Consider the following 12,872-nt stretch of genomic DNA (forward strand, 5'->3'; position numbering starts at 1 on the left):
GCTGATGCTGCTACTGCAAATGGTAAAGAGGGGGGCTCTCTAGGGCTGCCGCTACGGATGTCGAAGAGTGCCATTACGTGGTTGAGATTCCAGATAGATGCAGATATGCCTTAGAAGGGTGCCGAATCAGATGTTCTGAGGAACTATGTGGCTGATTTGAAGCCACTTCGAAGAGTTCTTTCTGGGGTGGAGCGTCGAGATGTTATCAATACCGATGGCGAAGCTTTCGCCAGGGTATCAGAAGATTTAGCCGCCACTGTAAGCATAAGAGACGAAATAACTTGATCACTTTATGTTGGCTTAGACCAGCACTTGTGCTACTTTATTTCAATGCCCCTTTGTCTTGGAGAACAGTTCTGTTGTTCCCTAGTAACTGACTCTCTTTGATGCCTCCGCTGAAGATAGTAGAAGAATGCTGTTCTGTCGCTTGCATCGATGTCAAGGACTGGGATAAGGAGTCTCAAGAACAATCCATCCTCCTCAACTACTTCCAGGCTAAACAGTAAGGGTCTTAATCGTCGTCGGATCTACAGTCGGCCAGTCCTATGGGACAAACCAGTAAGAACACTACGCTGTATACATATTCTTGAAGGCCATGTCACCACTTCCTTTCATCTATACTGGGTAAGCAGTGTTCTGTTCGCTCGGGTACACCATGCTCATCCAATTATCGAGTTCAGAATACAAGGCGAGGAGCAAAGGGCAGGGACTGGCTTAGCTTATCTTGACTCTTTGGTGGACTACTACGAAGACTGGCTGTATCGAACTGGCCAAGGAAGAAACTGCCATACATAAGCCTGAGCAGCTTTTGTTCTGAGTATTCATGATATCTAAGGTCTGTTGCTGTGCACAGATCCCTAAAACCCTTACGGACCTAGGAACAGCCCCTCTCGTTCATAGAGTATACTGGGCTCACTTGTATGTCACATAGGAACACTCTAATGTTTCTCTGTGATATGTTAACAGTGGCCTGTTCATAGAAACATTCAGGTCTCCCTCGTAAACAACCAAGTAGATATCGAGAACATCCAAGGTCAGACTAGTATAAGTATCTGGCCTTCAACCGAGTTTTCGACAAAATCAATCTCACCATTCATCACTATTCACCACTACTCATCACTACTCATCACTACTTATCACTACTTATCACTACTCATCACTACTCATCACTACTCATCACTACTTATCACTACTTATCACACTTTCTCAAAGTAAGTATCACATCTATCAACAAATCAGCAAACATGAGTTCCTTTCCGGAATCGTATCTGCCCTCCCTCATGGAGATCGTCCGGGCAGATCCATCAGCTGTGAACCGCGTAAACCCGATTTGCGGAATTTGCACAGAGCCAATGACTGTGGATGAAGACGTTCCAAACGTTAACCTGATTCCATATTATCGAAAGATTGAGAAGATTCCCCATGCGGCGTATGTCCTCCCCTGTGGACACATCTTCGGTCTTTCATGTGCTGATGCTCTTCTGGATCATGATGAAGAGCATCAGAAGCAGCATAAATGTCCAACTTGCCGATTTGTGCTTTCTTGCTCCAACTGCTGGGACAAGGATACAGCAGGAGGTCACAACAAGGGCGTTCTTCTCAGTCTCTCCCAAGACAAGCGTGGGAGGATGCTGGAAGTCCTTGACGCAGTATTGAAACTGCCTACCAGCTGCCTTCCATGTTTTATGGTTGGCATCGTCAAGAAAGCACAGGATCTTCCGCCTGGTATAGAAACCGTCATTCCAGATCTTCTGAAGCAGAAGGTCGATATCTCATGCGAGAGAGACAATGAAGGTTGGAAAATCGCGAGGCTCCATTTGAAGGGCATTAAGTCGCGACTCTATGCTAGAGAGTTCGTCGGGCGACTTTCTATTGAGACTGAGTATCTCAGACGCCATCAGATTGACCCTCAGCTGCGCGACAGAATCGAGAACGCTCTCAACATGTACATGAAAGTTTTTGATGTGTTTTCCCTGGAACCTGAGAACGATTGCATTTGGGTAAAGTACTCTCAGGTTGAGGGAATCATCAAGTTTCATCATTTCCCCTTGATGAACCGTCACAACTTTGTAGAGGTAGTCCGTCACACCCTTGACCCTACCAAGACTTGATTTATGTTCTATACAGACATGAGTCTAACAGGTGGTAGCGGGCAGGATGGGGGAAAAGAGGCTGGTGATGTTTCCTAGAGTAAAGTCCGAGTTTGATTTGACATTTGATCTTTGAGTTATCTGCCGATGTTACTTTAACATGCAACTTGTTTGTATCTGAATAGAATTGCACATTGTTTATTTTAAGTATTACTGTTTTCATCTCTCGAATTGTGACTGTTGTCGTTATCCATTTAACCTGATCTGAGATATTTGGTTATAGGGTAACCATACGACTGGGTGAGCAACTCATCACAACATTGTTGACATCGCCTCTGATTGGTAACACTACCCTGAAGTTATGGCTAATCAAGAAAAGGGGATATGATTCCAGAAACATGACCATAGTCCCAACAATTACTGGGGGCCAAGCAGTGACATGAACGCCAAGTTTCTCGTATGGGGTTGCGAATATTGAAGCGAAATTGTCCCAAATACGCGGAATTCTAATCTCCATTCCCAAAGGTTAACTTTTAATTGCACCGAATACAACCTAATTTCGATATGATAACGTAATAAATCGAATTCTTTTTCGTCTGTACACTGTTGCTCAACTACGATACCTGTAGCAATTGCATCCCAAGTGACAGAATAATGCGGCTCCTTAAATAAGCTTCTTATGCTATCATTTTTGGCATCCTTGGCGATTTAGCTTGCTCAGGGTTACACTGAATCTCATCTCGTACTGTAACCTGAACAGTTCTTGGCCTATCGATCTGATACATGACAGAGTAACGTACATACTCGGGAACCAACGAGTATCCCCAAACCCCAGACACGATCTACCTCCAAGACCAGAACATGCAGCCATAAAAAGAAACGTCTTTGACATATAACGTCTTTATACGCTTTGTTAGTTTGTAGCGCGCGGCTGCATCTATTTCTAGTGTCTTTGATCTTTGTAGGCGCCAAAAACAAAGAAACCAAAGCCAACGATTCTGTAGCCGCCCAACAAAGGTCAAACACCCATTCAGGGGACTGTTTCAAGCCACTGATGTCATTGGTCTAGACCCCATCTGCAGTGTGTTGATGATGCTGGGATTATCCAGTTTTTCCACTCGGTTGAGCACCCTTTCAGTGGTCCCCTTGTTCGCTTCACTTGCCCTTTCAAATACGTCGTATCCAATCACACTTGAACAACTTCCCTAACTAGTATGGTGCCACAGCGGTGCCACAGCGACTCACTGGTCATTGATCGGCGACATAATAGTTTAGCCGAGCGTAAACCCTTTGTTGGGTACCTTATTTTCGTCACCTTGGACCTTTGGCTCAAGTTTCTGCTGCACTCTTAGGTGGGTTGGGTTAGTGCTACTGCCTTTGTTGACAGGGGGTTACCTACCATGACGCGCGACGAATGCCCATAGGCAAGTACCTCGATATCTTGGAACCAAACCTTCTTTTTTGTTAATTACTCCCATACCTAGATCCTCTTTCCTACCTAAGAAAATCATCTCCATGACTTGTTCTTAACACATTACGTTCGTTTTCTCATCATAATTCTTTGAGAATAGGCCTTCATATCATTCCCCCCTTTTGGGGCAAACATAATACTCCAACATGTCTTCAGCCGATCCTTCAGGGACAGGCACAGCCGAAACTGCCACAGATACAGCATCAATCACCAGCTCTATCGTCAGTTCCTTAATATCTTCTGCGATATCCGCTTCCATAACTGGAACCCCCGCCGCAACATCCTCTGATGGCCCTTCAAAGACATCTTCGGGAGGTTACACGCCCGCGGAGACAACCAGTGCTGCGACTAGTGAACGAGGTGTTGGCATCGCCACTTTCTTCACTTCTTTGGTAGTAGCCGTTATTGTCTTTTCAGTACAGGTGTTTGCATTTCTGTTACTGAGAAACAAACTCGCCCGTATCTTGTATGTTGTTCTCCAACTGCAAAGTCAATCGCTAACATTCACAGCAAACCGAAAACCTACCTTGTCCCCGAACGAGAACGAACCGACTCCCCTCCGACGACTCTTTTTGGCATGTTCAAGACATTATGGCACTACAATGACCGTGAAATCATCAACAAGTGTGGTCTTGATGCCTACTTCTTCCTCCGCTATTTGAAAACGCTTCTCATCATCTTCATTCCGATTTGCTGCATTGTTATGCCAATCCTGATTCCTATCAACTATGTTGGAGGTATTGGTAAAGAAGTCAACGTCGACGACAAGACTCGCGAAGAAGAACAGAGCAACGATAGGCCTACCGGTCTGGACACACTCGCATGGGGAAACGTTAGCAACAAGAATCTCGACAGATACGGAGCTCATCTACTGATGGGTATCCTTGTCGTTATCTGGGTTTGCTGGGTTTTCTTTATTGAACTCAAGATCTATGTCAAGGTTCGCCAAGATTACCTTACCAGCGCGGAGCACCGCCTCAAGGCTTCGGCTACCACCGTCCTGGTAAACTCCATTCCTGCTAAGTGGCTCAGCGAGGAAGCCTTGACAGGATTGTTTGATGTTTTCCCTGGAGGAATTCGAAACATCTGGCTGAACCGAGATTTATCGCCACTGCTTGAAAAAGTAAAGGAACGCAACGATATCCATCAGCAACTGGAGTCTGCCGAGACCGACCTCATCAAGTCAGCAAAGAAGGCCCAGCTCAAGCAAACAAAAGCAGCCGAAAAGAAGGAACGCAAGGAGAGAAAGCTCAAGGCGGTCACCAAGAAAGAAAGAGCTGAAAGAGATGCTCAACTAGATGCCGAAGCTCAACGAATGGCAAATAGTGCCGGAGGCCAAGCGGCCGGCGATAAGCACGAAGTTCCTCATTCGGTTGACCAAGGTGTTCGCGAATCAGAGCACGACATGGACCAGGTAGAGGGGCACCACACTGACAAGGAGAAGTCAAAGGGATTCAACGTACTGGACCCTTTCTCCAAGGTCGGCCAAGGCATCTTGGGCGTTGTCTCCAAAGCCGAGAAAAATGTGGATAATACTCTCGAAACAACCAACGGCTTTATGGGTTTGCAGCAGGACGAGAAGCGCGCGCCGTCTCGCGGCTCTGACAGGTATCGTATTCGGCCTTCTACAGACGAAGATGAGCTTAATTCGCCGTCGGACACTCTTCGAGTGCTGAACCAGTCACGTAACACGGATAGACACTCAGGGGAAAGCACCGCTGCTATGCATAAACCAGGAAACACAGTTCGAAAAATCGGCAACATCGATGAGATCTACGTCAAAGAAGACTCGAAGTGGTGGGAATTTTGGAAGCCTCCCCCTGGTGCTTATGCTTCTCCTGTCCCGCAGGGAGATGTCGCAGCAGCTTACCGAGAGCGCAAGGACGCACAAAGTAAGCCTTTGTGGCAGAGAATCAAGTATGCGCTACCCTTCGTCAGCCCCGAAATAGAGGAGGGTCCGATCGAATATGCCACAGCATTCAACCCCGACTACAAGGAAGATGCTGAGCCTGCGGAATGGGAGAAATATCTTAAGAAGAAGGATCGCCCAACCCATCGCCTCCCCTTGTTCGGAAAGAAATGGCTATTCCCTATCCCTCTAGTTACGAAGAAGGTCGACACAATCTACTGGTGCCGTGAACAGCTGGCTCGATTGAATGTGGAGATTGAGGAGGACCAGAGCCATCCCGAGCGCTACCCACTCATGAACTCTGCTTTCATCCAATTCAACCACCAAGTCGCCGCTCACATGGCTTGCCAGAGCGTTATCCACCATATACCCCAGCAGATGGCTCCGAGAATGAACGAAATCTCACCTAAAGATGTCAATTGGGACAACATGGCCTTCAGCTGGTGGCAGGAGTGGCTTCGATCAGGAATAGTCTTTGCAGCCGTTGTTGCTATGCTTTTCCTCTGGGCTATCCCCGTTGCTTGGACAGCCGCGCTGAGTCAACTTGATAATTTGATTCGAAACAACGAATGGTTATCTTTCCTCAAGGACGACCCGACTGTACACAAGATCGCCAAGTCCATAGCAGGTGTCTTGCCTACCATCGTGCTCGCTCTTCTATTGTTCTTGGTCCCCGTCATCCTGGGCTTCTTTGCCGATTTCAAGGGTGTCAAAACAGGCTCCCAAAAGACTGAATTTGTGCAGCGCTACTACTTTGTCTTCTTGTTCATTCAAGTCTTCTTGATTGTTTCCATTGCGTCGTTCTTCGCGGCCTCCATTGATGCCCTCGTGAACAACTTCAAGGAACTCAATACAGTTGAAAAGGTTCTGGATCTTCTTGCAAAGAATCTCCCGACTGCCGCAAACTATTTCTTCTCTTACATGATTCTACAGGCACTGTCTACGAGCTCTGCCACGCTCGCACAAATTGGAGCTTTGGTCATGTGGTATGTCATTGCCAAGATGCTCGATAGTACTGCACGTAACAAGTGGTCCCGAAACACCAAACTCAACCAGGTCACCTGGGGTCGATTGTTCCCTATCTACACCAACTTCGCCTGCATCGGACTGGTATACTGCGTTATCGCGCCACTCATTTCCATATTCGCAATTATCACTTTCGGTTTGTTATGGATGGCTCAGAGATACGTCATGCTCTACGTAAACCGATTCGAGCATGATACCGGTGGTGTTTTGTACCCCAGAGCTATCAATCAGACGTTTACTGGTATCTACTTTATGGAGCTTTGCATGGCAGGTTTGTTCTTCATTGCCGAGGCTCCGGATGGCACGAACGAGTGTACAGCTCATGGTGCTGTCATGATTGTTGTCTTCCTCCTCACGGGTCTTTACCAAGTGCTGCTGAACTATGCATTCGGGCCACTGTTCCGTTACCTGCCGATAACATTCGAAGACGAGGCAGTATTGCGTGATCAAGCCTTCCAAAGAGCACAGGATCAACGTCTTGGTCTCATTGACAATGACGAGCTACAAGAGGAAGAGGAGGACGACATCAAACAGCCAGAGAAGAATGGAGAAAATGGTAATGCCATCGAAATGCGAAGATTTGGCTCTGTGCGTCGACCCATGAATAAAGTTGGCACATGGGCAAAGGGGGGTGGTCAGCAACTGCGCAAGATTGGTGTTGTGAATAAGGCATCAGACAAGAACAAGAGAGCGTCACTGTACCGAGAGAAACACCGACGAAAGGATATCGAAGCTCAGCGCGCGATAGGAGAAGCACTGTTTGGAGGTTTCCATGATGAAATCGAGGATCTCACGCCCGAGGAACGAGATGCTCTCACTAGGCATGCATTCCAGCACGAGGCTCTTCGGGCACGACGTCCTACAGTTTGGATCCCCAGGGACGATCTTGGTATCAGCGATGATGAAATTCGTCGCACTCAGGCATACAGTGATCACATCTGGATCAGTAACGAGGGTACAGCTCTCGACAGTAAAGTACGTGTGGTTTATGGCAGAGCGCCTCCTGATTTCTCAGAGGTCGACTTGATCAACTTATAAGCGTTGTTTTCATGCATGGCGTACTGGTGGGTAGCATATGTAGATTAGAAATTAGAATACATGACTGATTCATTTTATCCCTGTACCATGCCAAGATGAACATCTGACATGCTGATCGGGTGTGTCGACTGAACATTGAAAATGAATCTGAATGGAGTATCTTTGTTGTACAATCTACTATGAAAGCGCCATGCCAAGCAGGCGGTAAATAGGTATATGCAAATCTAATCGAATCAAATAATAAAAACAACGCCTTTCCAAATGTCGATAAGATCCTCTATATCTCGGATCATATCAGTGAAATAAATATTCACAGCCCATCAAACGCCAACCCTATGTATCTTCCATATCTCTTTCACTCATAAAACATATCCGTCTATTTTAATCTCTTCTCAGATCTTCTCGTCTCTTCAAGCTCTTTGGTGATCATGTCGTTGAACACTTCTGGGTTGTCGAGGTAGAGATGGTGGCCGGCCTTGGGAACCAGAAGTACCTTTGCGCTACCGTTTTCTCGCTTTCTTTCTTCCTCTGTTGCGTTCTCGAGAGCTTTTTGCTTGGCGGCGTTGAGTTTCTCCTCGGAAGAGATACCGCCAGCTACGTCCATCCAGTCGTTTTCTCCGTACATGAAGACTACGGGAATACCCATCTCTTTCAGTTTCGTGCCGTCTTCTTGGGTGATTGTTTGACGACCGACTTCTTGGATACGGTTGATCACGGGGCGTCGGGCGTAGGCTCCAGGGGCCAGGATATAGGCTAGAGCATACTCGCCACTGCCTTTTTGCTTAAAGATGGAGAAGGAGTAGTCGTGTAAAGCTTGCGATTCGGCGGGTGGGAGATGGTTGAAACGGCGGAAACTCCAGCCTGAAACGAATCGTGGACCGAGGGGTCCGCTCATTCGGACGATGCTGAAGGGGGAGATGTTTTGATCCCACAGCCAGACGAACCAGCCCGGCAGAGGTCTTCGGAGGACGTTGGAAGCGGGTTTGTGTTTGGATAGAGTTCCGGTTTTGTCGGTTGTGCTTTGTTGGTCTTGCATCATCTCGGCTTGGATCGTGGATGTGTTTGGTTCGGGCATGTCGGCGTTGACGGCGTAGGGATCAGCGGGAATACCGACTGGTGAAGCAAGAATGAGCTTCTTGAGACGGCCTGGATACTTGATGGCGTATGACACTGCGAGATAACCACCAAGGGAGTGGCCAAGAAGAGTAAACTGATCCAGCTTTCTCTCCTTTCGCCACTCTTCCAGCGCATCGACGAACCAACTCTCCGCCTCAAGAACTTGATCCTCCTTCTTCTTCGCATGGATCTTGAAAGCAGGGCGTGAAGAATTTCCACAGCCTAGCATATCCAGCGCATAGAGCTTAAGTCCTCGCATGCGAGAAATAGGCTCAAAGTTCTTGTAGAAGAAACCAAGACCAGCTCCATATCCATGAATCATAACCAAAGCATCCTCAGTCTTTTCGCCAACTCGTTCGACGGTAACTTCGTTCAAAGCGCGGTTTTTGCCAGAGAGCTGAACCATTGTTCGTCGCCACACTCTCGTACCGAATGGGTCTGGACGTTCGGGCGTATCGATGTTTGAAATGCTGTCGTTCGCTTCTCGAATATGAGGCATGAGACTGAGAAGATTGCGCTCAACGGCTTGAGGGGCAAGACTCGCCCACTAAACGAACCGTTAGTTTTGTCACTGCGCAAGCGCTGTATGTCTTACCCATTGGTACGCGGCATCTTTATAACCCAATGGAAACAAGAAAGCATGCGAAGGCTTCAATTCCGCCTGATGCTTAACCTCTGGAGGCGCATTAGGACTGACGGTCCCGTCTGTACTCATAGTTCTTATTCTTGAACAAGTGGCAATTTTAGAAAGTCGCGATAAAGGTAGTACCGCATAAGAAGGTTGAAGCCTAAGCATTCCGCGGGGGGACTAGAGGGGGTTATATCGTTCGCATGAAAAAAACAGTTTAAAATTGATGACGCCTCTTTTGCAGGGCTGAGTCCGGAGTTAAGGCAGTAGTTATCGGGTTTTGCACGGGATCGGGGGAATTTGGTGAGATGAAATCCGTGGCAAAGTCCGCGAGGTAGTAAGATTGCGGAGGAACTGTCAAAAAAAGAGGCTGAGTAGAGAACAAAAGACGTAAAGATGATAGGGACAGTGATAGGTAATGAGAGAATTGTTCCAAGGAAATGATCCCCATATGATACAAAGAAATGCTCCGGAATATATCGGTTTATGTAACTTCTGCCCCATCATCGTTGTGTCAAACGTGTTGGGGAAACCCACTACAATTGGCGCTTGGACCGCTGAAGAACGAACCGAATGCCGACTGAAGCTCTCTCAACTCTCCACTACAGGGGATGGACCTTTCTCTAATTTTTGGCTTGTGATGACGATTGACCACCTGGAGCGGGCCCGGTCAAGCACAAGCAAACCGAACCACTCCCCAGCATCACATCCGATCACACGTTCTGACCACGTTCAACGCTAACATTCCAACTGACTCCTTTTTGCGCTTCAACTGGGCACTAGAACTTTGGACGCCCAACTACATACACCATCCCTTGATAGTAGTGCATGGCCTCGAGATCTCCTTGACAGGCTGCAGGCTGCCCCTCAGCCCCCATTCATATCGAAATGTCCGACGATGTCGATTCCATCGTCAAAGGCGCTTCTGCTCCAACGCAAGGCGCCAAAGATGTCGCCGGCGCGAGTCCAATCCTGCCTACGACCGCAAAGCAGGGCGATCCTCTTCATCACACTCCTAGTTCACCGTCCATGATCTATCTCAACCTGTTGATCCTCGAAGCTTCCCTCCGCGCGCAATTCCTCGAACTCCGAGCAAGAAAACGACACCATACCTTCTTCCTTACTCTCCTGTCTCTGTGGATCGCTGGTTTTGGATATGCTCTCTTCCTAGCACCGCGTGAAGACGGGAGAGGTGTTGGAGGTTCTATCTACTGGGCTGTGGAAGGTGCTGAAAAAGTATGCTTCATGGGCGGTATCATTACTGCGATTCTCGTATGGGCAACTGGAATCTGGGAGCGCGGCATTCGTTGGCCGCGACGCTGGTTTGTCATTTCGAACAGAGGACTGCGCGGCTTCAACTGTAAACTGATTATAATACGACGGACGTGGTGGGCCGAAGCTCTCTCTACAATCGGATTCTTTTTGACGTACGGGTTATTCTCCCACACGGCTAGTTCATCCTACCGGTACGTCGAGCCGAGCCTTATGCGCGAGGTGGAGAAGGAACTCCAGATCACGAGCGACAACCATCCCACGCTGGTGCTGCCCCACGAAGATGAGGAGAAAGGCGGTCACGAGGAGGATCTGGCGCCTGGTGGTGATTACGTCAAGCTGCTTCTTCTGGCCAAACCTTTTTCTGCTACGTTTAGAGAGAATTGGGAATTGTACAGGACGGAGTATTGGGAGAAGGAGAATGAACGTCGTGCGTTGTTGAGACAGAAAGTCAAGGAACGGGATTATCAGCTTGTGCGAGCGCAATATCCCTGGACTTGGTGGTTCCCTGGCCGACAACCTCGCCGACACGAAGAAAAGGCTCCTCCGCGCCATGTTTCTGTTGAACGAGAACGTAGACGTCGGGGTAGTAGTGTCCGTCGCGCGTCCACGAGCTCAACCAGAAGTCCTACTCCCAATGTTGAAGAAGAGGGTATCCGACGATCCAGCAGTGGTTCGATCTCAAAGGGACGGAAGAGATTGTCTACGAGTTCCAAGCCGAAACGACCTGGTTACGATTCACGTTCTGGCACGCCTGACTTTTCTTCACCTTTGGCTAAAGAGAGTAGTGCAAATGATACTCCCGAATCTGGACCTGAAGGAGGAAAAGTTTTGAGAAGTTCATCTTCTAGATCAACTGTTGGGTCCAAGGAGCGCGAGGGTTAGATTAATCTGATAGTGATGGTTTATTCATGCTAGTGCACCCAAGTTGATGAGTTCCTGCGCAGCATCTGGTTTTCCTCTCTTTGTGAGAAAAGTCACCATATTGTGATTCGATCCTAACCATGGATCGCACGGCATGACATGATTTAGATCCGCTCCCAGCTCAACAAGGACTTTCATCGACTCACGAACGCGCGGGTCATTGCACACGTTGAGAGCAGCCCATACCAGCGGTGGAAAACCAGCGGCATCCAAATCATTCGGTCCTGCATGCCCTCCCTCAACAAGCATTCTGATTGCCTTGACATTCGCATTTATTACCGCCACGTGAAGCGCTGTAGTCCCGCAGGGTTGTAATTTGCGGACATCGTTGATATGTATCGAAGCGCCTCTCTCCAAAAGAAGTTTTGTAATATCGTGATGATGGTGGTATATCGATGTTATGAGTGGTGAGAAAGTTACCAGCGGTAACATGTGAAAGCTCAACCTGTCGCCGAAATCGATATGATATCTCCCCTCTGTAATTCCCATCCCATCATGGAATTTTAATGAAGCAGCGTTTATATCAACGCCATGATCAATCATCCATTTCACAATCTCGAAATTTCCACTTTTGACAGCTTCATGAAGGGGCGTCCAGAACCATCCATTCCGTCTCTGTTTCTCAGCACCAAAAGATCCAGTATCGTAATTTCCTTTACTGCACTTGTACACATTAAGCGTCAAGTACTTGTGACAGTTTCTTAAAGCATTTAGGTTTCCGTGTTTTGCTGCGTGGAAAGTTACGTGATGATCATCATTGTCGAGTTGACGCTTGTAAAGCAGTGGTGTAACAAAGATTGACAGTGCTGGGGAGGCTTGGGCTAGTGAGGATAGGGCGTGGCTAGTTATGCAGGAATCTATGATTTGCAGAAGGATTTCTGGGGGTAGAGAAGTGAGGGTCGCCATTGTGATAACCCTGAATATTTTACTTTTATTCTTGATGATATTTTTTGAGGTGAAAATTTGGTGTAACTAGTCATGAGTGTAAGAATTCGGAGGGGCCGGCTTGATCAATGGGTGATCCATGTTTAATGTTAGTCTGACGAAATGGAGACATTTTTTCTTGGACACAATGACAATGAGAGGTCTTTTGCGATGATATCGATATCTGGCCTTACATGAGCAGCCAGCCAGCTATGGAAGGTGTAAGATTTGAGGAGTAAGTTGAATGAGGAGTAATTGGTGTTTATTGACGGGTTGATCATATCTCACTTATGCATCAGGTTAGTTGAGAGACATCAGATCCTTTGAGAATGAGCAGCCAATAAGCTCAATAGAGATGATCTTTGTTGAAAAGGTCCTCGGTTATACTTGAACATTCGGGCTGGGCATCGTCACTGAGAGGGGATATATGTACAATATCAACCCGCAGTGACTTGATAACAAAAGAAATGTCCT

General features: G+C 47.5%; 4 protein-coding genes across 4 annotated transcripts; 3 read left to right on the top strand and 1 right to left on the bottom strand.

The window, feature by feature from the left end:
• Positions 1 to 1,244: 1,244 nt before the first annotated feature.
• Positions 1,245 to 2,111, top strand: FIESC28_04912 (uncharacterized protein; the record flags this gene model as incomplete). Its single annotated transcript, XM_031159059.1, has 1 exon — positions 1,245 to 2,111. The coding sequence occupies one exon, from the start codon at positions 1,245 to 1,247 to the stop codon at positions 2,109 to 2,111; it is 867 nt and encodes a 288-aa protein (XP_031016824.1).
• Positions 2,112 to 3,707: 1,596 nt separating this feature from the next.
• On the top strand, positions 3,708 to 7,534 carry FIESC28_04913 (uncharacterized protein; the record flags this gene model as incomplete). Its single annotated transcript, XM_031159060.1, has 2 exons — positions 3,708 to 4,027; positions 4,072 to 7,534. The coding sequence occupies 2 exons, from the start codon at positions 3,708 to 3,710 to the stop codon at positions 7,532 to 7,534; spliced, it is 3,783 nt and encodes a 1,260-aa protein (XP_031016825.1).
• Positions 7,535 to 7,910: 376 nt separating this feature from the next.
• FIESC28_04914 (uncharacterized protein) lies at positions 7,911 to 9,365 on the bottom strand (the record flags this gene model as incomplete). Its single annotated transcript, XM_031159061.1, has 2 exons — positions 7,911 to 9,197; positions 9,246 to 9,365. 2 exons carry the CDS (start codon positions 9,363 to 9,365, stop codon positions 7,911 to 7,913), a joined length of 1,407 nt encoding a protein of 468 aa, XP_031016826.1.
• Positions 9,366 to 10,166: 801 nt separating this feature from the next.
• Positions 10,167 to 11,435, top strand: FIESC28_04915 (uncharacterized protein; the record flags this gene model as incomplete). Its single annotated transcript, XM_031159062.1, has 1 exon — positions 10,167 to 11,435. The coding sequence occupies one exon, from the start codon at positions 10,167 to 10,169 to the stop codon at positions 11,433 to 11,435; it is 1,269 nt and encodes a 422-aa protein (XP_031016827.1).
• Between the last annotated feature and the right edge of the window lie 1,437 nt (positions 11,436 to 12,872).

This window comes from Fusarium coffeatum, assembly GCF_003316985.1.
Source record: "Fusarium coffeatum strain FIESC_28 chromosome Unknown BRIP53273_contig_107, whole genome shotgun sequence".
Taxonomy (NCBI): domain Eukaryota; kingdom Fungi; phylum Ascomycota; class Sordariomycetes; order Hypocreales; family Nectriaceae; genus Fusarium; species Fusarium coffeatum.